The following is a 24,370-nucleotide window of genomic DNA, read 5'->3' as shown; positions in this document are numbered from 1 at the left end:
CATCTTCCTCTCCAAATGTTCTACATCTGCCTCCCCTCTCCTACAAGCCCTACACTGGCTCCCCTTTCCCTTCAGAACCCAATTCCAGGTTCTTACAAAGCCCTCATTTATTCCTCTCCCATTTACATCTCAGACCTCGTCTCCCTTCACACTCCTGCCTGCCCATTTCGCTCAACAAATGCACTCTGGCTCTCCTGCCATCTGATTACTTCCTCCAACTCCCGCCTTCAAGATTTTGCCCGTGCTGCTCCCTACCTCTGGAACTCTGTTTCCGACTCTAGAGCTTGTTTAAAGATTTGTAGAGAGGTGTAAAGACCCACTACTTCATCATAGCCTTCCAGCTCTCGTCCTAACCCGTTGCTCCATGCTCCTTCTACACTGTCTACCCCATCTGTGTCAGCCCTATCTGTCTGCCCCGCCCCTTTAGAACGTAAGCTCTCACGAGCAGTGTCCGCTTCCCTCATATGCTTCTCATTCCCTTACTCATACTATCATCTACTCCTAACTTCCCACAAGGGCACCTAAAACTTCGTTGCTTACACCTTGCTGTTTTTTGAGTGTTATGATCGTTAATGCAGCAATGTTTATAAACCATGTCCTTGTCCTGCATTGTTTCGTACTGTAAGACACTGTTATCTTGTTACCTCATTTGTTCATGTACTTTGTAAGGTGCTGCGGAACATTTGTGACACCATATAAATAAAGGATAATAATAATAATAATAATAATGGAAATTTTTCAGGTCCAGTTAATTTTAGATTAGTCTCACCTCATTCCGGTACAGATAGTCTTCCGCCTCTGTAACCTCTGAACTGAAAGTATATTCTGATTCGTTGCTGCTATGGGTAGAGTCTCTCCTTTTGTGTCCAGGTTTAGGAAGGCTCTGCAATACCATCAATTATATCAGAGCAGCATTCCAAAACCTAATATGCCATTACCACCACTAACACAGCAACCCACCATAGTGTTCACTTCATCCTTGAGGTCATCATATCGCTCCTCCAGACGACAGAATTCATTCAGCAGATTCTGATATCTGAACCGCTCATCATTCAGCTCGAGTTCCAGATCTTTTGTCTCTTGCAATATTTTTTTCTCCATGTCCTCTATCGCACACCAAGAGTACGCATAATACACATACAAAATAAAATAATATTGATTACAATATATGAATAGGAAATATTTCTTATTTAATAACTTAGATAATTTTAGTGCTTCGCTAGCCATATATCTATACAAAATTGTACGTGGCAGAGACTGCAGTCTGTTGTACATACCCCCATAACCAGTCTAGCAAAAGCCTCCCAGCACCTACCGGTCATCTGTTTGGCCTGCTCCTGGATCAAGAGGTTCAGGGTATCTTTCTCCGCTTTCAATAACGCGTTTTGCTCTTTCAGCTCAGACACCAGCTGCAAATACCAACAGAAAGAGCTGTGAGTTTCTGTATCTTTATATGAACATTGTAACAAACTCTCATTTTCCGTCTACCTTGTTTGCAACAGTCCTGTAATGTTGGATTTAGAAAATGCAGTTTCCCTTGAAATACAAAGGAAGAGGTTGAAGTGACTGCTGGGAACAGGTCATTGATACTCCCATAGGTGGCAAAAACAAAAATACTTACCAAAATCTACATAATACAAAACTATGTGACCTTTCCTTCAGGTTGGGGAATAATAATATTACACTATTCAAAGTGGTTAAAAAAATAAAATAAAATAAAAATATAGATTCCAACATTACTTTGATTGCTGGAAGGATTTGAAATATTAGTTTACATTATTACAATGACAATAATTACGGTAACTGGGAACTTGAAAATTGGATGGTACCTTATGCCGTCCAATCACATGACTTATTTAGGTATCAAAAGATTAATGGTGGAAGAGAAGACTTAAGCAGCCTTCCATCTAGCTTCCGAAAAGAAATAACATAAAAATGGGCCTTATAATGGTTACTAGTGAAGTCTACGGCATTGTGTTTTTGAAATAACTTTTAAAATAATATTCTCTATTTTCATGTGAACTCCTTATACACCATGATAATCAGCTCTGTGTGTTATAATGGATAATCCCCAGGCTCTACCTGATCCGTCTCTTTCCTATATTCATTTGCCTTGTCCTCGATGGTCTTCTTTTCAGTCTGTGTTTGCAACAGCTCTTGCCTAAGGCGGGCCAGCTCCTCCTGTAGGCTGTTTACTTTGTTTACTGCATTTTTCGCCGCCTCTTCAAATTGTCGCAGGCGGTCCACGTCGCTTCGTAGCTTGTCTTTCTCTGTATTGTAGGTTATCTCTAGGTGGGTCAGCTTCTCCAGCAAGGATTTGTTGTCCTTATTCTGAACACATGTAAAATAACGAATGTTAACATCTTACAAACAACCAAAGCATAATGATCTGATGTGTACATGGAGAATAAAGTCGTCAGTCGCATTAAAAAGGAAGCCAATTAGCGCAAAAGGCAACAATACAGAGCTATTACACTGTTAAAGTACCTGCTCATCAACTTTGCGCTGCAGTTGCATGATTTTGTTTTCCATGCCAACGTTCAGTTTCTTAAAATGTTCAACAGAGCGAGCCTCTATTTTCAATTTCTTCAACTCCCTTTTGGCCATCATCCTGCGGTAGCAGCACTGCAAGTAGACAATAGCTTCCATGCTCCTCTTGTAAGAGACACGAGCTAACCAGCCACGGACATGCTTCTGAATGATGGTAGCTTTGTGTATCCTGAGCATCTGTGTAAATAGAACATTCCAGAATCAGTCATTACAGGCATAATAAAATGTATACATTGTTAACAATGCGATCGTACATAGCTAGGAGTCGATTTCCTCTTGGGCGGAGTTTTCTATGCTCTTCATTAACAGACATTTATTCTTCTATACGGGATCGGTATGCGTCCGGCAGTTCAAATCCCGACACCGGAAGACCGTCACCAGTGAAGATCCCGACAGCAGCTAAAGGTAAGTACAAACTAACCTAAATCCCCCCCTAACCCACCCTTAGGGGTGCCTAACCCTAACCTTCCCCCCAAGTGCCTAACCCTAAGCCCCCTTCCCCGCAGCCTAAACCAAAGTCTCCTGGGGGGGTGCCTAACCCTAACCTGCCCCCGGGGGTGCCTAAACCGAACCCCCCCATTCCCCTAGCCTAACCCTAACCTTTCTAACCCTAAGTCCCCCCCAGGAGCCCCTAACCCTTCTAACCCTAAGTCCCTCCCGACGCCTGTCATTAGACCCTTGCCGGGATTAGACAGTCGGGATGCCGACGGTCGTCATTCCAACTGCACACCTCCTATACAACCAGTTAAACTTTAGTTCAGCCAAGGAAAATATATATACCCTCCACCCTTAATTATAAATGTCCAATACATTATACTGCAGGGGCTGATGTAGAATTGGATGCAAAGTCTACACTCAAAAAGTGCTCTCCATTACTACGCATGCGTATGCAGTGCTCTGGATACACTGGAATCTTACGTATTGGGCTTGTCCCTGAACATCTACCCTCCGCTAAATATCCAATGTCATACACATGTTTTGACTCATTCCTTGCAGACCACTAGTGCTACATTCTCTCAGAAAGGGCAAAGCAAGGAAACCCAATATCAAGCAGAATATATGTGATGCTTACACAGCTGTTTCCATGGCTTCCCTTACCTCTTGATATCTCTTCCTGGCTGCATAACCACGAAGATAGGTCTGAAGAGAAAGCGTAACTGACTGTATGCGACGATACTTCTGCCGAACCACGTACATCCTCTGAAACTTCTGTATAATGATTGCTGCCCTGGTCTGGCGTAGGAACAGGGCATAGCTGTATGGAAAATATAAGACTGTAATAATTGACCAGAAATCCATTGCCTAGGAATAGATGCAGATGATGACATGTCTTATCGAGTGAACTACAGTCGCATATTCAAAAAATACTAATCATATAAAATTATTTATTGGTTGCATCACAGTAGAAAAATATCAAGAACATCATGGAGCAATTACTCACCATCTTGCCTGGTATCCCCTGATATATCTCTGAATGCATATAGCTGCCCTCCTCATTCGCAAATACTTCTTCCTTAAAAGCCAACTACGTATAGTCTTCTGTATTCGGATACAGGCCACTCTAAGCTTGTCCGCTCTTATTTTCTCCAGATAGGCCACTTGCCCCGCACGGAAGAAAATCTTTGTTTTGCCAAACTGGTATTTGTCTTGATCCTATATTTAGTAAAAGTAGAAGATATCAAATAATGTAACTGGAGATGTTCATCTGTAGGATTGACAGCCAAACAACTGAACACAAAGTGCAAACAGGTCTCCAACTAGGGCTACCTTGGTCCCTGTGGAAAAGGGGGTTAGAGAAAAACTCTGGTGACTGGATGGAGATACATTGTGCTTGACATGTCCAAACTCTTTATCCAATACCTGGTTTTACTGAACAAAAAAACATACCAGGATGAGCTTCTCCAGTACATTTTTGCAGGTTTGCCTCCAATCACTGAGGACATCTTTTTGTTTCATCAGAACTCTGTATCGGCTGAAGAATTCTTGATATGTCCATCTAGGACAAGGGAGATAAGCCATGTTACTTCCTATAGACACATATGTGTAAACTAACATGACATATTGATCGCAAACACGACAGGTTACCGGGATGGGAATCCTGCAGCACTGATCCTTATGGTTTCCAATACACCACAGGCCCGAAGCTGCTGGACAGCTCGTTTGGAGTCAAACCTTATAACAAAGTGGACAAGAAAAACAATTGAAGAGTGGAAATAGGTTATATCCACTATCTGCTTCCAAATCACTTAATATCTTCAGTCATGTAAGATCTAATGAGTTATATTTGGCCTCTCTGTGAACCTAGACACTTATTAAATGCACTGTAAGCAGATCAGTCGCCACTCTCAGCTTTGACCTCTGATCACACAAAACCATCTCACAAATTAGAAACCAAAGGGAAGCATAATCACTGGTTACTAAATCGCTTCTTCCAACTGACAGCCATAAATTATTTGGATTAGTCAGAGACACTGATCAATCACGTACACCATTTCCATCTGTACAAGATTTATGTAGGACCAAACAAACATACTTTCCACACAGCTACATTAATAAGTTCCTCAAGACAAGGGGATAAATGAAATAGCCTGCGCCATGCAGGCATCGGCGAGTTCCCGGCAAGTCTGTCCAATGATTTAAAGAGGCAATCACTTAAAAGGCGAAACCAAGTTGGTTTTGCCCTTAATTGATTGCCCCTTTAAAACATCGGACAGACTCGACAGAAACTCGCCGAAGCATTGCGCAGGCTATTACATTTACACTAAGGAGTACTTTCATTTTTAATCAAGTATTTGCATAATCACTAATGTTCTATGTAAGTAAAATAGAAAACACACACGTTCCAGGCACAGATTAAACCATGAATATACAGTATATAAATAAACTTCTGTCATGTAATCGCTGCCCCCTGTAAAGCATATACTTAGATGCTTGACTGAGAAAGATTCTAACACAGGCGTACTCAGATGAGAACACCATAGGAGCACAAGCTAATGTCTTATATTTAGCATGCATACAAACTGAATTATAACCTAAAAATAAATGTATTGATCGTACATATTTAAATGAAATATTAAAAAACAAACAAAAAAAACTGGACACATAAATAAAACACCAAGCTGTGATAAATATATAAACTATATAAAATGTATCAGACTGCACAACAATCAATATGTATTTTTTACATATCTTCCTTTTGTGTTTTTTTGCCATCATTATGTAATATTTTGTTGCTATGTATGGCATTGTGGCAAAGTGGTTAGCATTGCTCCCTCATAACTTATTAGTCCACTGATGCTATAAGGAGACTTAAAATGAACACATTGGATGTATGTCCAAGGGCGATGCTTTTAACAGCAAAACACCCCTACTAAAAGCATTGCATTTGGGCCTAAACACACTGGGAAGCTTAGTAAATGAACTCCTAGGTGTTGTAGTTGAGATATTCAGATTGGCTACATACGTAAATGGGTACTTGAAGTCGTTTGGCTTGATGCATCGCACGTAGTGTGGGGTTGTAGCATTCAGAGTGTCCATCAGCAGGTGTAGAGAGTTCCTAAACTGAAAGACGACAATGCAGACATGAGAACAACAGAAAGATAGGCCAAATACAGCTAGAAATAGCATATTTCACAACTGCAATCTATTAAATATAAAATGACTATTCAAGAAATTCTGAGCACTGAATTACAGTTAGTTTCATTGAGTTTTTGAAGACAGGTGATTTTGCCAGTTTACCTGATGGCTGACAGTTTTTTTGTGTTCCTTGCTTGCGTGGTCAGGTTTTGGCTTACGTAGACCTGTGCGAGATAGGAGGGTACGCCCAGTGGGAGCAGATGAGGTGGGGCTTAAGGCTTTCTCATGATCCAGGAACAGCTCTGTAAGTAGCTTAAACTAGAAAATAAAAAATGGATTTATAAACCATGGAGAAAAGGTGAAAAACATAATTCTAAAAAGGGATACATTTGTGCTTATATTAAAAATACAACAGTTTAATACAAAAAACTACCAAAATAACAACATTGTGGCACTTGTTTAAATAAAGTTTATAAACAAACACTTCTAGAGAAACAGATGACTCTAGATGCATGAGTTAATATAAGATATATGGTTCATACGAGTGCTGTAACTTCTCTACAATGGTCACAGTATAAAAGTTCTCCGCTAATAACATTGTATTTTCTAATGTCATTTATGGACATTTTCAGCTGTGAGTTTTCAAATGGACTTTCTTGGTGGGGAAAGACCTCATGGTTCTCTGATCTGAAAGTCATGGTGGAGGAGCTAGGTTTGCTGTGCCAGAAGGCATACATAAAAAATGTAAAAATCCCTACCACGAAGGCACATCTGGCCCTTTAGTTTGCAGAGTGCTACAAAGCAAGTGCTTGACACAGAAGTAACCTGAATACACCAAGATAACCCCATGTGCTAACAGTGGATGCCCGGCAGGTGAGTTTCACATTATTGTTTAGTTGCAATGCAAATTCTCCAGCACAGCAAACTAGTGTTCACTCTAGGTCCGACGCTGGGCAGGGCAGGGCACCGGACCTAGAGAAAGTGCACATCTGCGTGCGCTTGTGAAAAGGTGGATGGCCAAGGAAAAGGGGGCGTGTCTTTAAGATGCATTCCTTTTTGTCAAGCTAGGGGGGTGCCCGGCACTTACGGACACGACGGACTGCCCTCAAGCGCTGCTGTCAGTGTGAATGCATGCTGGGCGCATGCGTCCGGCATCCATTCACAGGCGGTGACTGCAACACAGCAGTTTTTCCCACTCGCGGGACACAGTGATCCGCGGGTGGGGACAAGACCCGCAGGCTGTTTCAGCGGGCACCGCACCGGAGGGTAGGGTGCTTTTTGTCCTTTAGAAATAGGGCAGGGCGCGGCGCCCCGCTAAAACAGCCTAGCGGGAACGCTAGCGAACATTGGGCCTGATTCGGCAAGGATCACTATTGTGATCGCAGCTGCTATTACGCACGCATTCTCACTGCGAAAATATGCTAATGATTGTTATCGCAATGCTGTCTTAGCCTAACATAAGTATGCCCACTTCACCTTACACACATCCATAATACTTAGCAAGGCTGCAAAACCATCGGTAACATCGAGTACAATCGGAGCCTCACACACACTTGCTCAAGGTCTGACCTTACTCAGAAATTGCTAACCTCAGCACACACAGTGAAAGCCCAAGCTGCATATGGCATCGCAATTGCTAATTTATGCACGCCCCTGATACTGCGTTCAAAACACTGCCACGCCTGTGTTTCGCCGACCCCCCGTTACCATCCCCAAACAGTCACTTCCTGTCAATTAGTCTGCAATGGGTCTGCGTAATCACTGCGATCGATGTCCGATAGCAGTAAGACCTTTGCGCACGCACACTGCGATGCATGCGCAGAATGCAACAATCGTCAGCCTGCGTGCGGAATCGCAATAGCGGTCCTTGCTGAATCAGGTCCATTGTCTTTCCCCACCGTGACAGATGAAAATGTCCATAAATTACATTAGAAAATAAGATGTTATGAGCAAAGAACCCCTATATGGTTTCCACTATAGAAAAGATGTAGCAGTTGTTTCAACCAGTATCTTATTAGTGTTCATTCTAGCACCCTGCACATAATCAGTAAGGAGCGCATATTTTAATTTTGAAGGGTAGAAATTTTATACATGACGTATCGCTACAGCTACAGTAGCTATAGTGATACATCACAACTAAAATCCCTTCAAAATTAAAATATACCCTCCTCACTGATCACGTGCAGGGTTGCTAGAATGAACTCTACATATAGAAACTCATTTGTCAAAGTAAAAGACTATCAACCATTTGCCTCTAATAATCCCCCATAGTACAGCTCATTCTCATGCAATACCACAGCCAGTTTTTTGTCTAAAAAGAAATTGAAAAGGCGCGTGCAGCCAGACACACTGTAAATGCATTTGCTTCTGTAGTTAGTAGGTTACAATTTGAATCCCACTCTGCTCTCTGTAACCAGGATTCCCCCAGTGATACCACAGCTAGGATGTGAAACTGCAGAGTGGCAGAACACAAGCCCTAAATAAAAACTAAGGTGCTTTATTACCTGCCAATAACATGCAAACCTTTGCACCCCTCCCCCCGGTATAAGTATAGGTTATTCATCACAAGCATAGTAGTGTCAGTTATTTATCTTATATGGTTTATGAAAGTTTACCTTCTGATGATTGTGTATCAAACACATGGATTAATGAGAGAGGAGAAATACAATACAATCAGCTGATGGTAAGACAATGAAAGCACAATTACTATAATTAAACAGCCTTCAGTATTTATTCTTGACTAATGTAAAACTCATGTGACAGTTTTGGAACATTGCTGTATTTCTCATTTACAAACTGAGGCCTATAAGTAAGTTTATAAAACCACAGGTATTAATAGGGAGCTCGTAGTATGAACACAGACGTACAATTTTACTATCGTCCGTTTGATCCATCTGTTGCTCTTGCACACAGCAGATCAGAGTCTCAGAGTTATTTCACACATGCCGGTTTTGACCGGGCGGCAAAAAGCCGCCCGGTATTTAACCGGCTGTGAAATATAGTACTCCAAGGAAAGGACAGGCTCCTTTCACACGACACGGTCACGGCACGATCGCCGTGATATAGCCGGAAAAAACGGTCATGTAATCGCTGCCCCCTGTAAAGCATATACTTAGATGCTTGACTGAGAAAGATTCTAACACAGGCGTACTCAGATGAGAACACCATAGGAGCACAAGCTAATGTCTTATATTTAGCATGCATACAAACTGAATTATAACCTAAAAATAAATGTATTGATCGTACATATTTAAATGAAATATAAAAAAAAAAAAAACTGGACACATAAATAAAACACCAAGCTGTGATAAATATATAAACTATATAAAATGTATCAGACTGCACAACAATCAATATGTATTTTTACATATCTTCCTTTTGTGTTTTTTTGCCATCATTATGTAATATTTTGTTGCTATGTATGGCATTGTGGCAAAGTGGTTAGCATTGCTCCCTCATAACTTATTAGTCCACTGATGCTATAAGGAGACTTAAAATTAACACATTGGATGTATGTCCAAGGGCGATGCTTTTAACAGCAAAACACCCCTACTAAAAGCATTGCATTCGGGCCTAAACACACTGGGAAGCTTAGTAGGACAGTGCCGTGCCGTGGCCGTGCCGTCCCTGCATGCCAGTAGTGTGAAGAAAACAATGTTTCCTTTCACACACACTGGCTTCTGCCGGCCGGGCTTGTGCAGCAGCAGCTGCGCATGCCCAATAGGATAAATAAAAAAATAAATAAATAAAAGCGGCTCAAAGCCGCTGCTTGTGAAAGGCACAGAGTGCCTGAAAAACCCCGGCCAGCTATTGTCCGGTTCTTGGATGGAAACAGAGTGTGTGCAATAGCTCTTAGACATGAAATATAGCTCTCAGTCTAGAGGTGTCTTGATGATCTACAGTTAGAAGTGTCCACAGTGGGAATACATGTAACTAGTCAAATACATGTTTCTATGGCAAAAAACAGCAAAACTGGTGGTAAAGAATTTTTTTTTTTTTCTTAAGTCCCATTTTAATAAAAACATCTTAATGCCTAATTCTCAAATGTATAAAAGCATTTAAGTGGAATATAGAATTTTTCAGGTCTTTCCCAATTCCCACTAGGGGGCGCATCTATTTAAACTGGTTCAGGAGAGAGGCCGTGAAACCCTTAATTTTTTTTTTTTTTTTTTAAATACTATAGAGCAACCCACCTTACCCAGTTTGTTCTCTTGCACCCAAATGCTAATTTAGATGGAGATTGAGATCACAACCAACCTGCCGTCTCCCAACCTTAGACCAACCCTGGCCTGTCTACCTCCTCATCTAGCATTCTCTCTTTCCTACTCGACTCATACAGTCAATGCTTATGACCTGGTTTCTAAATTATGTCTTATGTTTCTACAGGACTGACCCCATCCTTTTTTTCTGAATGAGCTCATTGAGGTATCCTGTTCTTAGCTGATCTTGCTCCTTTTACGGTCGTTCCCATCATTTATGGAAAAACAATCATGACTCCACATTCCAACTTCATGTTATTACTAATATTTACAGCTCAGACACTTATGATTTCACACATTGAAGCCCAACTGCAGGCAGTGCACCTACTCCAGTGGCTCAATCTCCATAATCTACTGCTTCATTCTTAATTAATCGTGCCCCTAAGGATGTACACAAGCTTGACCAGGAGAGGGACATGGTAGAGATTACTGATCCCAAGGTCTGTGAGACAATTAGTTTTACTGTGCTATGACCTCTATCTGTGTAAGGATTAGTGAGGCTGCTGGAAAGGGATCAGTATGATCGGCATGGCCAGCGGTTCAAATCTTGACAGGAATCCTGGAAGCCCGGCAGTGAATAACCTAACCTCCCCCCCCTAACCCTCCCTTAGGGGTGCCTAGCCATAACCTCCCCCCAAGTGCCTAACCCTAACCCCACCTTCCCCGCAGCCTATCCCTAAGTCTCCCGGGGATGTGCCTAACCCTAACTTCCCACCCAGGGGTGCCTAACCCTAACCTCCCCTTTCCCTAGCCTAACCCTAAGTCCCCCCCGGGAGCGCCTAGCCTATAACCCCCGCGGCTGTCTGCGCCCGGCTTACCTTCGATCGGTAAGCCAGGTGTCGGGCTCCCAGCGTAGGTCTAATGACAGGTGTCGGAATTTTGACGCCTGTCATTAGACACTTGCCAGGTTAAGACAGTCGGCATTTAGACCGTCAGCATCCTGACTGCATACCGCTGGAAAGGTCTATTATTGTTGGTATCTGGTCCTCAAATGACTTCTTACAAGTTTTTTACGGATGCCTCCCCCCCACTGTATTTGCCTCACAGTGGTCAGGAAGGCACCATGTCTCATTTTGGTAACATTGCCCTAAGATAGGTCCATTATGGCGTGAGGTCCGCTTCCTCATCACTAATGTTAATCTACTTGATTCTCCCTTCTCCTCACTTTTACCTTGTCCTATTCCTGACATCTCAAACTCCGCAAGATTCTAATATCCCACATACACAGTGCTACTAATTCCCAAATTGCATTATATTGGAGAAATCCAGAACCATGTTCTCTACTTTCTATCATCCATAGAATATGGCAGGTGTACCAGATGGAATGCATAACATTGTTATTCACATCACACCGTACAACTTTTACTGCACCAAGAACTCTTGGACTGAACAATTTCAGGCTGCTCCTCCGGTACTAGATTGATCCATTTCTCATTGTACTCTGTTGGCAGTGATTCCTACTCCCCCACTCCTTCTCTTATTTCCCTCTCTCATCTTCTATCCTCTGATTTCTTATTGTCCCCAGGCTCTACGGTTGGATATATGTTGCTTTTCCCTTTCTCACGCTTGGTTTCTGTACAAGTTTTCCCTTTCCCTTCCTTTCTTTAGGTTTACCCTCCTATTGTCTTGTTAATATTTTTTAAAACAAATAAATATACTTACAAATAATAATGAGAATTCATGCAACCCAGGAAAAAGATTAACCTACCACTGGGTAGTTGAGCTGGTAAGAAGCCATTAGCAACCATCCATAGACTAACCTGCCATATACAGTAGACTGTATAAATGCACTTTGCTGACTGCATAACACCACAAATCACTAGTAAAGATGAGCAAAGTGTTTTTCACGTTTTTGGACCAATATAGTTAAAAAGACACAAATTAAACTTAAAACTGGGAGTGATTTAGGTGAAAACAAACTTAAGGCCAATATCAATAAAAAGTAGATCATACTTCAGAACACTGAATAATTGACACGAATACGTGTTTTCACTGAAATCTGAATATAACACTCCCATTGTTTCCACCCAAGCTGGAAAACCCCTATAAATTGTAGGCTATTTTTTTAATTATAATTTCTATAAATAGGACCATAACCGTATAGGAGATTGTTCTTAAAAGGAAACTGAGAAATTATCAATGTCTGTTTTAACAGATTCCTATAAAGAAGTCAGAAGAAGATCAATCAAGAGGCTGCCAGTTCAACGTGATAGGAAGGGGAAGATTTATATATGAAATAAATGAAGCTGTATTCACTGCAATCCACTTTACCCAACCCGTAAACGGGTCCATTTTGTTAGATCTCTAAATTATAGTCATCACTTACAAGTATCACCATTAGTAAGCTCATATTAATTATATGTGCATGTATAAAGTGAGGTTGCATTACATACAACCTCTACATTTCAATGACATTTGGAATAATTTATCATAAAAAGAAGTCCATAAAACAAATACATTTGTGCACTCTCTCACCTAAACAAATACAATTCAATAAAAAAATGAAAGTACAAATGTTACACAAATAAAACTCTGTGCTCTATGTGACAAAGGGGGATATGTATCAAAAAATGTGGTAAATCCCAGAGGCTTTCTGTCAAACACTGTGTAAAATTCGACTAATTCTCATAAAAGTTATCGGCAAAAGTATCAAATGTATTTTGGCGGGAATAAGAAAACGAAAAACTCCCTGAAATGCGATAACATCGCATTTTAGTTTTACAATTCCGATAAAGTAAAAATGGAACTTTGCTTGCGTGTTAGACATGCACAGTGAATCAATGGCGTCGTCCTACGCATGTTACAAACCCGAGAGATGGTTTCCTCTCCTGATAATAATTTTCAGAAGAATTAGGTGACAAAAGAAGGTAAGTAACATATTGTATGTACACAAACTGGTTAGGTCAAATATCAGCGGTGCCAATGTTTTTATATTTAGAATATTTATTAATCAAATAGAATTGTGAACATTAGTTCCCTCCCCTTTCTGCATCTTCTATTTTCCCTCCAATTCCACATTTCTTCCTGGTAACATGGTGTGTTCTGTAGTTCATGTGCTTCATCATACAAACATCCTTAATTAGTGAACTCATTCATCAGCTATTATAAGCCAATGGTCATTTAATTATTATTTATTTGTATAGTATTTTCAAATTAAAATCTATCTACTAATAGATCATAGAGGGTATATTCCTATTAACGCCAGCAGTAGCTGCCATTAAAAATAGACAAACATACAATTCCCACTCACTTTTCTATACAAAACAGAAATTTCTGATCAGAATGTTGAAATTTACGGATTACAACAAAGAAAAAATGCTAAAATGATAGCAAAACTGCTACTTACATTCTATGGATACTTATTTATTGCGAAAAAAATAAAGTTTTCCGTTTTAACGCATTTTTTTTCTAAAAACTCTCTTTATACATATCCCCCAAAGTCTTTAAACTGATGCAATATGGATGACCCGAAAACATAATAGACACATACTTTAAAATTTAAAAACGACTCCTGCAACACACACATTATATTTGTTTTACTTTACCAACCTTACTCGCTTTCAGGACTTTTATTTGTTCTTCAAACACTGTATCTTTGTTCTTTTCAAGAAATCCTTCACATTGATATTCTACCTGAAAATATCAAATAGCATTTAATATCTAATATGAATTAAAAGTCTTATATAGATGCAAGTGATAGTTATGCAATATATTCATGAGTGTACATAAAAAGCATGGTCATTGCAGGCTACTTCTGCCCCCTGTGGCAATCCCCTACAGCCTCAGAACATGTGACATCATGATGGGGGGTTGGGAGCAGCCAGGGAGATAAGTGCTATGTGCATCCTAAGAACACATCTCAATGCGCCGAGCGCATAGCAATGTTGCAGGGTGCTGTTTTAACCCATTGGCCGGAGAAGGATGCCGCAGAGTGTGCTGCCCCTTTGGCCTTGTGCCACTGATGGAGGAATTAGTCACATACTCATTCCTACGGTCAAAATATGTGAGAACTGGAAGAAGAGTGCCCTTCGTAAACTTTGTTAGATGTGCAACAGAGATTCTAAAGGGTAATCCGAGATTTAGTAAAACCAAAATCAACCAAAAATCAGACTTCAAACAGTTTAGAACATCAGACAAACAATCAATACTTTCACATAGTACAATAGAAACCGACAATCAGCGTTTTTCCATTGACTTCAATGGGATCTTACGTGAGTGACCCGGTCATTCTGTGTTAGGCACTGTATAGGGTACAATGCATGTCTGCAGGGCCGCCATCAGGGGGGGACTGTCGGGACTGGAGTCCCGGGCCCGGCCTCTGGCTGCACAGGGGCGGGGGGGGGGGGGGTATGGAGGTTTTGGGCCTGCCCGCTACTACACATTTGCAGAGCCTGCAGCCTGAATTACCCCCTTGAAGAAAGGTAAAGATGGCCCGGCCGCCGCTGCTATTGCCCGCCGACCCGGTCCCCGTTACTAAATGATGGAGCTGGAGGAGGAAGCCCGGCCCGCTCGGCCACTCCTCCACCAGCTTACAGTGGCACAGTCAGACTCCAAAACAAGCTTTCAATAAAGCTTGTTTTGGAGTCAGCGCGCGTGTCATCAAGACGTCACGGCGTGCCACTGGAGGGCGTGGTTGACGTCGGAGCAGCCGCGGATCTAGAGGAGCTGCAGTGGACCGTGGAGGAAGTAGCCGCCGCCGGATCCTTCTCATCGTATGTGGGGAAATTGCTCACATATACTACGTTCAATAACCAAGGGGGGGGGGGGGGGGGGGGAGGATTACACAAAAAAAAAAGGCAGGAGTCGGACCATGGACGCACCGCTGACCATGCACAGACTGCATTCAAGGGGGGAGAGTGAGGTGCATTCAAGGGGGGAAGGGGGGAGAGTGGGGTGCATTCAAGGGGGAGAGTGAAGTGATAAAAAAAAAAAAAAGGCAGGGCGCGCCACAAACAGACTGCATTGAAAAACAGGGGGGGCTGCCTATTCTGTCAGTCCCGGGCCCCACAATTTCTGATGGCAGCCCTGCATGTCTGCCTGGGATCAGGATTGCATTTTTTTTATGTTCCGAAGACCAGTTCTACAAAGACCCAAGTGAGGAGTTAGTGAGTATGGATAATTTTTTTCTGAAATAAAATATTGCCCCCCTTCGGTGTCCATGTCCTGTCATTATTTTAATATTTTCTTCACACTGGGACCGGTAGTTCCGGTGTTAACAATAACTTTGCCCTGGGCTGACCAGTTTGGAGCTGGTTTTAAATTATGGCAGGGGGCCCCCATGCTGCGCGTCTTCCAGCTATAGTGTAAGCCCCCCGAGCTGCTTCAGTCCGGTGTTGGTTATAGGAAAATAAAGGGGACCTTATGCTGATTTTCCCCCCTATTTTCTCTGTACAGATGTGTCCACATACAGTACATCTATCCTCTGTACGCTACAAGTGGCGTTACACATAATGCATGAACGCCATGTGACTCAGTAGCGCAGAGCTTATTTTCGTGCAATTTATTCCCTTTAAATGCATCTTATTCGCACATAGACGTGAATACGACGCACAAGCAGCTTCTGCTGATTGACATTCGGCATGCCTATATTCTGTGTGTGACTGCGGGTATATTTGCATGCAAAATGCTACATTAGTGTCAGCGGCTGTGACACTGTAACGTAACGTTTCGCATGCAGATACACCCGCAGTCACACACAGAACACAGACATGCTGCATATCATTTTCAGCAGCAGAAGCTGCTCGTGTGTCCTATTTGCAGTTCGAATAAGACGAATTTGAAGGGAAGCAGTTGCACGAAATGGCGCTCGGCTCTACAGAGTCATGCCACGGCATGGCGCGACTAGAAGGGCTGTTTAAAATGCAAGGAGGCTAGATGTATGAGGACACATCTGTACCAACCCAGACAGAGGTCCCGGGCTGGTTATGTTTTTTTGAGGGGGATGATGAACCCACATATTTTTATTTGAACTCTGCTTACTTTATAATCTAACGAAGCATGCACATATGATATTGATCTGTGCAGTGCTTATGTTCAGGGGGCTTTGTTATCGGTTTTGCAATTCTATTTGCCGACGGTTTTGAACTGAAAGATCAAAACCGACGGCATTTAGAGCTGCAAATACTGACTGGCCTCAACATCTAATTTCAATTGAAGCTGAAACCAGACGGATGAGAAATACTGGGTTTTTTACACATCGATACTACTTCAATTTTGATCGATTTTTATGGATCACAAATCGACCTTTAGTAAATTTATTCCTAAGGGGGAATCCAATTAGATGCCTTGTCTACTACACTGCTAATTACTCGTGGTTGGCAATTAGCCCACGGGTCACATCCGCTAGGTGGACTTATCCTTGCAGTTTCAGGAGCTGCGAGGAAAAGTCCACGAGAAAAGGGACGACCCGGCAATAACCCGGATCCAGTCTGCCTTGTGAAAAGGGTTTAAAAGGGGTCTGACCCTGCTAAGACACGGGTTGGAACATTGGTGGAAAAGGGGTATAATAGAACACGCACACATTTACAGTTACTTATAAGACAGCGAGAACTCATACACACTCTGAATAGAAACAGAAACCCACACAAAGCCCAAAACACATCCCTAGAACAAGAATAAACAACATATATACATATATATATATATATATATATATATATATATACACACACACATATATATATATATATATATATACACATACAGTGCCTTGCAAAAGTATTCACCTCCTTGGCTTTTTGCCTTTTTTGTTACATTACAACCTGTATTTATTTTTTTAATCTGAATTTTATGTTATGGATCTGCACAAAATAGTCTAATTTGGTAAAGTGAAATGAGAAAATATACATAAAAAAGAATATTTATAAATAAAATTCTGAAAATGGGCATGTGCATATAATCACCCCCTTAGCTATGAAGCCCCTCAAAAGTTCTGGTGCAACCAATTACCTTCAGAAGTCACAATTAGTGAAATGAAGTCCACCTGTGTGAAATCTAAGCGTCACATGATCTGTCAGTATAAACACACCTTTTCTGAAAGGCCCCAGAGGCTGCAACACCACTAAGCAAGAGGCATCACACCATGAAGACCAAGGAGCTCTTCAAACAAGTCAAGGACAAAGTTGTTGAGAAGTACAATTCTGGGTTGGGTTATAAAAAAAAATCCAAATCTCTGATGATCCCCGGAGCACCATCAAATCCATCATAAACAAATGGAAAGAACAGGGTACCACAACAAACCTGCCAAGAGAGGGTCGCTCACCATAAACTCACAGACCGGGCAAGGATGGCATTAATCAGAGAGGCAGCACAGAGACCAAAGGTACTGCAGAGTTCCACAGCAGAGACTGGCGTATCTGTGCATGTGACCACAATAAGCCGTACACTCCATAGAGCTGGGGTTTATGGAAGAGTGGCCAGAAAAAAGACATTACTTAGTGATAAAAATAAGAAGACACGATTTGAGTTTGCCAAAAGGCATGTGGGCGACTCCCCAAATGTATGAAGGAAGGTGCTCTGGTCAGATGAGACTAAAATTTACCTTTTCGGCCACCAAGGAAAACGCTATGTCTGGCGCAAACCCAACACATCCTATCACCCCAAGAACACCATCCCCACAGTGAAACATGGTGGTGGCAACATTATGCTATGGGGATGTTTTCCAGCAGCAGGGACTGGGAAACTGATTTGAGTCGAGGGAAAGATGGATGGTGCTAAATTAAGGGATATTCTTGAGCAAAACCTGTTTCAGTCTGCCTGTGATTTGAGACTGGGACGGAGGTTCACCTTCCAGCAGGACAATGACCCGAAGCATACTGCTGTAGCAATACTCGAGTGGTTTAAGGGGAAACATTTAAATGTGTTGGAATGGCCTAGTCAAAGCCCAGATCTCAATCCAATGGAGAATCTGTGGTCAGACCTGAAGATTGCTGTTCACAAGCGGAAACCATCCAACATGAAGGAGCTGGAGCAGTTTTGCCTTGAGAAATGGGCAAAAATCCCAGGGGCAAGATGTGGCAAGCTCATGAGACTTATCCAAAGCGACTTGCAGCTGTAATTGCCGCAAAAGGTGGCTCGACAAAGTACTGACTTTAGAGGGGTGAATAGTTATGCACGCTGAAGTTTTCTGTTATGTTGTCCTAAATGTTGTTTGATTCACGATATATAAAAAAAAAAAAAAAACACACAACTTCACAGTTGTAGGCATGTTCTGTGAATGAAATGATGCACACCTTCAAACAATCCATTTTAATTCCAGGTTGTGAGGCAACAAAACATGAAAAATGCAAAGGGGATGAATACTTTTGCAAGGCACTGTATATATACGTACATACATACACATATACACATGGCCTGGGTGTAACTTGGAACGCGTATGCATGGGTTATAACTAAGCATGTTAATGACACTTATAAAACATAATGGGGCTGATTCAGCATTACACAATAGTGCAATTCTGAACGCGAATTACCGATTATCGTGAATCTGCGCGTGTGCGCAAGACCCGTTCCATACATATGCAAAATGGGTCCTGCGTGATCGCACGCAGTCCCTGCTATGCTTTTGCCTGATTGACAGGCAGAGGCATTTTCAAGGTGGAGCGGGGCGGCCGGCGTTCCCGGAAACGGGGGCACGTTACTCCCATTATCCGGGAGTGGCAAGGCCAGTATCTGCGTCCACAGACGCAATTTTCTGGCCTCGCAAGCCGACCAGCCTGCGTAAACTGAGGCTTAATCAGCTGGCCGGCGCTTCCCAGCCTGCAACCTCGGTCGCAGTGCTGGGATCGCAAAAATGCAACAGGGGATGTTAGACACCTCTTGCTGCATTTGCATATTAGCAAGGACGGAATTGCAAAGCTGCTTATGTGCGGCATTGCAATTCCGTCCTGTGCTGAATCAGCCCTAATATCTGGACATCAACTACTGACTCTCTCATATAAGAATAGAATGACGTTATATTTTATTCACCAGAAGACCGATATTATTACAATATCTTTTGGCAAGGAGATGCCAGACATTTATTGTGTTACCTTATCTGCAAAGTGCTGGATAATAAAAGCTACATTGGACAGACGAGGTTTTTCAAACAATACACAAGTCTTGAGGTGGGTGTTGTACAATTTCTGGGCCCATGTGTTATCTGTGCCTTTGGGCATCTGCAATAAGAAAAGAGTAGGACCATTATAAGTGAGGGAGATTACCTATTGATCATCTCTGGCGTGCTACATGTACACATACAAAACATGAAGTGGTAGCTGGGTGCACCCACATTGCCTCTTCCTCTAGCCACATATATCGTAGAAGAGAGAGAATATTTGTGCTCATGTGAATAGTCTGTGACGAGCAGGCGCTGTTCAGCTGAATTATCCATTTTTATTATTACAGTGTTACATTCTGATTTGCCACTATAATGTACATTGGTTTCATAACAAACTTTATTCACATGAACACAAATATTCTCTTTCTTCTACTTTACATGTGGCTAAAGTCATGTAATATCATGGACTGCACCACACCAGAACAGCTAGGAGAACTAGGATTTCATTTTGAAGGCCTTTTACCTTGGCTTGCATGCATTATATGTTTCTCTGTGTTACTTATGAGTGAGGCCATCTAATAATGAGATCTAATAAAGCATACAGCAGCAGCAGGCTCTCCTACCTTACACTCTTCATCCAGCAGGTCCAGAATTCCCATCTTGGCCTCTATGAGATTGATGCAGGGTTGGTTGTCAGAAAAATCAATCAGGGTCCAGGGGATTTGTTCCTTCATGTACTCCTCTTGTTCCAGCTTAAATACATGCTGCAAACAAGACACAGAAATGTGTATACGAGAGACCGTGGCATGGCATGGTGCAGGCAATGGGGTAGAATTCATTAGCATTAGGAAGAGAGAAAGGAATATTTCCTCAAATCCACAAAATAAAAAGGGGATAGGAAAGAGGAAAGGGATGTAGCATGCCATGTAGAAACATAATAGCCATATCAATGACTGTTAAGCCTATTGCATCACATCTACATTGAAGGGGTTACACTCCGTCTCTGCAATAAACGGTTTGCAAAATGACATTTTGCAGTATTCTGTGTAATCTTGTCCCTTTTATTTGGTATTTGTGAAGTGTATTCTTATAACCTTCAGGTAAGGGAGCCTTTGGAGTATGACGATTTATATGGGAGGGTCATTTGAGTTTAGTTTAGCCTCTGTTTTTGAGGTAAAAGATCTACAATAAAGTAATGAGTAGAATACTCTCCAGAGTAGTGGTCACATGAAACTATACTAGAGCTGTCTTTGTGGAAACAAATCACAGATCATATTTACTGACCCATAAGGATATAATACAAAAATATACATGAGACACAATGGGGCGGATAAAATTAGAGGCGAAAAGTCGAGGCTGGCGAAATCTTTTTGCCTCATTCGCCTGTGTGAACGTTAAGTTTTCGCGCACTTTCACAATGCGATCACCCGCTTTTCGCCCTATTCAATTACATAACAGGCGAAAACGCATATGTGCAAATGGCGAAATTAGCGAAAAGGACAGCTTATTTTGGGGAAATCAGTCTGTACCCCATAAATAGCCTAACTGACCCTGGAAATCAATATAGAAGTGTATCAATAGCCCTAATAAAAGTATTTAGGGTTCTTAAAGTGAGTCAAAGGGCTGTTATATACATATTTGCATAAGTGTTGAAAAATGTTCTAAAGCAATTTCTTTTGTGTAAAATAATTGCTGTAGTTAATTTGGGGGTACAATTAAATACTATATTTTTGGATCTCTAAAGTGCCTTTTAAAAAAAAACACCTGCTCCAGCCTCCTGCAATCCTAAAAATACTTGTCCCATCCAAACAGCCCCCCAAAATACCAGACCCAGTACTTTATACCCATTTTCAAACACTTCTTACATTTTCACCCCAAAGATGTCATGAGTTTTTTATGGGGAATTAGGATATTTTTAACTTTTTTTTGCCTAATTACTCATTAGCGGGGTGTCCAAAGGGTCCTGAACCAAATCCCAACATTTTTGGAGAAAAATAGGGATTTTGCACATCTTTCTCCTGCCTTTGGGTGGAGAAACTTTTTCACCTGTTTTTGCCTATGGAGTTTTCGCACGTGCGAAAACGTCCTGGAATTGAATAGGGGATACGCGGAAATGCGGCAAAAACCTGGCATCGCGAAAGCTTTTCAGCCCCAATGTTTGAGACTTGGGTCTGCAATATTCTCACCAGCACATACAATTGAAGCACAACCAAAACATTACTATCTGATCTTCTAGATAAAAGAACACATTTTAAATATATTTGTATGAATCTCCATGTTAGGTAACATGGTGAACATGAAGAACGTGAAATTATAACAAACACAAAACATAAATAATAAACGCAAAACGTTTTTTTTCTTAATACAATTAACTGCAACGTACTGTACAGTTCTGTTTGGTGTATAATTCGGAAGAATTCAAAATGAGAGGAAAACACAACACTGCATTGGGGAATTCAATTAGGTGCGGGGTTTGCTGCTTGAGGAAAAGCTCCAGGTTCTACGCCACAGAGCTATTAATTTAATCTGCATTTTCCCATGTTCTAGCTAAAGAACCTATAGGTGTTAACGTAGCTTTTTACTCACAGCTCCTGAAACTGCGAGGAAAAGTCCACAATCTGGGGTTTAGCACAAGGGATTCTTGAAGCTAAATGAATCAGGCAGCGCATTCAAATAGTTGCGGGGTTAACCCCACGGCTAATTTAATTGCCCCCTTAGTGTGTTAAACAACTTGCTCAGGCTCATAAAAGGTTAACATGTGATGGAGCTTACATGGAGGGCCACATCTACACAGTATAATATTCCATTAATGTAAGTGGGGGAAAAGGATTTTAGAATAAACTAGTTAACAGCAAGCTGAGTACATAGTAGCAAATAATGTCAGGCAGGTGCTGGAAATGTGAATAAAACCATGGAATTCACCATGTATAATCATACTATTATCATTTTATAAGTCACTATTTAGGCCACATATGGATTATGGGGAGCAGTTTTGGACAACTCACTATAAGAATATAGAACATTTCAATAGGGAATAAAGGTGGGGAACCTCATTAATAAAGGGGAAAAGAATGGAAGTAAATATGAGCTCATTTATCCAAATTTAGGCAGACATGTCTATTCTTTCACACTATATTATGGGAAACGGCTATAACTACAAAGTAAAATGGGCACATAAAGACATATTAAGTCATTGCAGAACCGCAGGTAAAACAAAACAGTGCAAAATCCGTTAAACTAAAAGCTAAGTGTTTTACCTGTATTGTAATATTTCAATTACAATGTAAATGTGTACACACTGCATAGCGTTCATATTGGAGTAATTTGTGTATCAATAAGATGGCTAGGTTTATTATATAGATCATCTACCTAGCTAAATTTATTAGGCACCAAGTGAGCGGTACCACAATAATATTTTCAGAAGTAGAACATATATTAAAAGGTTTAAGTTCTACAGGACCTGTACTCCTTTTAGTTGGATAGTCATATACTATGGGTTGTGGTCCAAACAAGTATTACTTGCACACCTCCATGATGGACAAAGGCTGTGTGCATAGCTATTTTGCAGAGAGAGAAGCCAGGGATGAGACCAGGAACTACTCACCAGGTTGAATTGCTGTTGCAGCTTCTCATTGGCATAATTGATGCAAAATTGCTCAAAGCTGTTGATTTCAAATGTTTCAAACCTGTGAGTACAGAGAGCAAATTTAAGTATATATAAGTGTCCTATTCAACACCAATAACAATATTACAATAAAATATCAGCATCTAATTTTGAATATCCTCTGCTGGAAGAAGGTAGTGTGGCCTATACACTATTCTAAAATCTATGAAAATAACATAAGGCCATTGGAACTATTTAAAAAGTCACTAATACCACTTTCAGACAGAAAATGGCAAAAAACCCGGCATTTTGCGTTCCAGGTTTTTTACCATTTTCTGTCTGATACCCCTTTTCACACAGGAAAATGAAAATCCCAGGTAATTCACTTTTACCAGGTAATTTGCTAAATAACCTGGGATTTTTCCCTGTGTGAAAGGGTCAACCCAGGACTTAATTCCCAAATCTACGATCCTCCAAAAAACCAGGGTCGGAGACCTGGGAATTTAGTCCCGGGATGACCCTTTCACACAGGGAAAAATCCCAGGTTGTTTAGCAAATTACTGGGTAAAAGTTAATTACCTAGGATTTTCATTTTTAGTGTAGGGGAATCGATATTAAAAAGCATTTTTATATACATGTAAAAGTATCCATATCCTGACAAAAAACAGGATAGTTCACATTGCATGTACACCTGAACTATTCAGCTGTATTCAATGCAAGCTATTGTTCTTTATTATCAGCGGTTATTATTCTCTAGGGAGCTCTAGACTGTGCTCTTCAGTAGACTGGATTCAAATGCATAATATAGATACTGATCATATACATCAATCAGCCATAACATTAAAACCACCTGCCTAATATTGTGTAGGTTCCCCTCATGCCGTCAAAACAGCTCTGACCTGGACTCCACACGGCAGCAGTAGATCCTTAGGTCCTAAGTTGTGAGGTGAGGCCTCCATTGCTCTGACTTGTTTTTCCAGCACACCCCACAGATGCTCAATTAATTTGAGATCTGGAGAATCTGGAGGCCAAGTCCCCACCTTGAACTCTTTGTCATGTACCATTCCGGAACAATTTTATAAGTGTGTGCTGACAGAGGCCACTGCCATCAGGGAATACTGTTGCCATGAAGGGGTGTACTTTGTTTGTCTGCAACCATGCTGAGGTAGGTGGTACATGTCAAAGTAACATCCAGACGAATGCCAGGACCCAATGTTTCCCAGCAGAACATTGCACAGAGAATCACATTGCTTCCGCCGGCTTGCCTTCATTCCATTGCGCATCCTGATGCCATCACTTTGACATGTAATCGACAAACACCCTCCTGTCAGTCCATATAATGTAA

At 41.3% G+C, this 24,370-nt stretch overlaps 1 protein-coding gene across 5 annotated transcripts in view; it reads right to left on the bottom strand.

The window, feature by feature from the left end:
* Window positions 1-24,370, bottom strand: part of MYO5A (myosin VA) — a 181,533-nt gene that overhangs the window by 40,776 nt on the left and 116,387 nt on the right. For all 5 annotated transcript variants that reach the window (XM_088451054.1, XM_088451073.1, XM_088451082.1 and 2 more), the window contains exons 11-25: window positions 23,026-23,107; window positions 20,045-20,185; window positions 19,414-19,539; window positions 13,935-14,018; window positions 6,289-6,444; window positions 6,014-6,111; window positions 4,636-4,722; window positions 4,438-4,546; window positions 3,992-4,203; window positions 3,649-3,805; window positions 2,488-2,727; window positions 2,083-2,331; window positions 1,316-1,409; window positions 961-1,106; window positions 770-883 (exon numbers count right to left, since the gene is read on the bottom strand). In XM_088451054.1, the coding sequence (XP_088307180.1) occupies window positions 770-883; window positions 961-1,106; window positions 1,316-1,409; window positions 2,083-2,331; window positions 2,488-2,727; window positions 3,649-3,805; window positions 3,992-4,203; window positions 4,438-4,546; window positions 4,636-4,722; window positions 6,014-6,111; window positions 6,289-6,444; window positions 13,935-14,018; window positions 19,414-19,539; window positions 20,045-20,185; window positions 23,026-23,107 (2,095 nt within the window). The remainder of the gene's footprint in view (window positions 1-769; window positions 884-960; window positions 1,107-1,315; window positions 1,410-2,082; window positions 2,332-2,487; window positions 2,728-3,648; window positions 3,806-3,991; window positions 4,204-4,437; window positions 4,547-4,635; window positions 4,723-6,013; window positions 6,112-6,288; window positions 6,445-13,934; window positions 14,019-19,413; window positions 19,540-20,044; window positions 20,186-23,025; window positions 23,108-24,370) is intronic.

This window comes from Taudactylus pleione, unplaced genomic scaffold (genome assembly GCF_031769625.1).
Source record: "Taudactylus pleione unplaced genomic scaffold, aTauple2 ptg000022l, whole genome shotgun sequence".
Classification (NCBI taxonomy): domain Eukaryota; kingdom Metazoa; phylum Chordata; class Amphibia; order Anura; family Myobatrachidae; genus Taudactylus; species Taudactylus pleione.
Note: the sequence above shows the minus strand (reverse complement) of the source record. Positions and strands in the feature narration are given on the sequence as shown.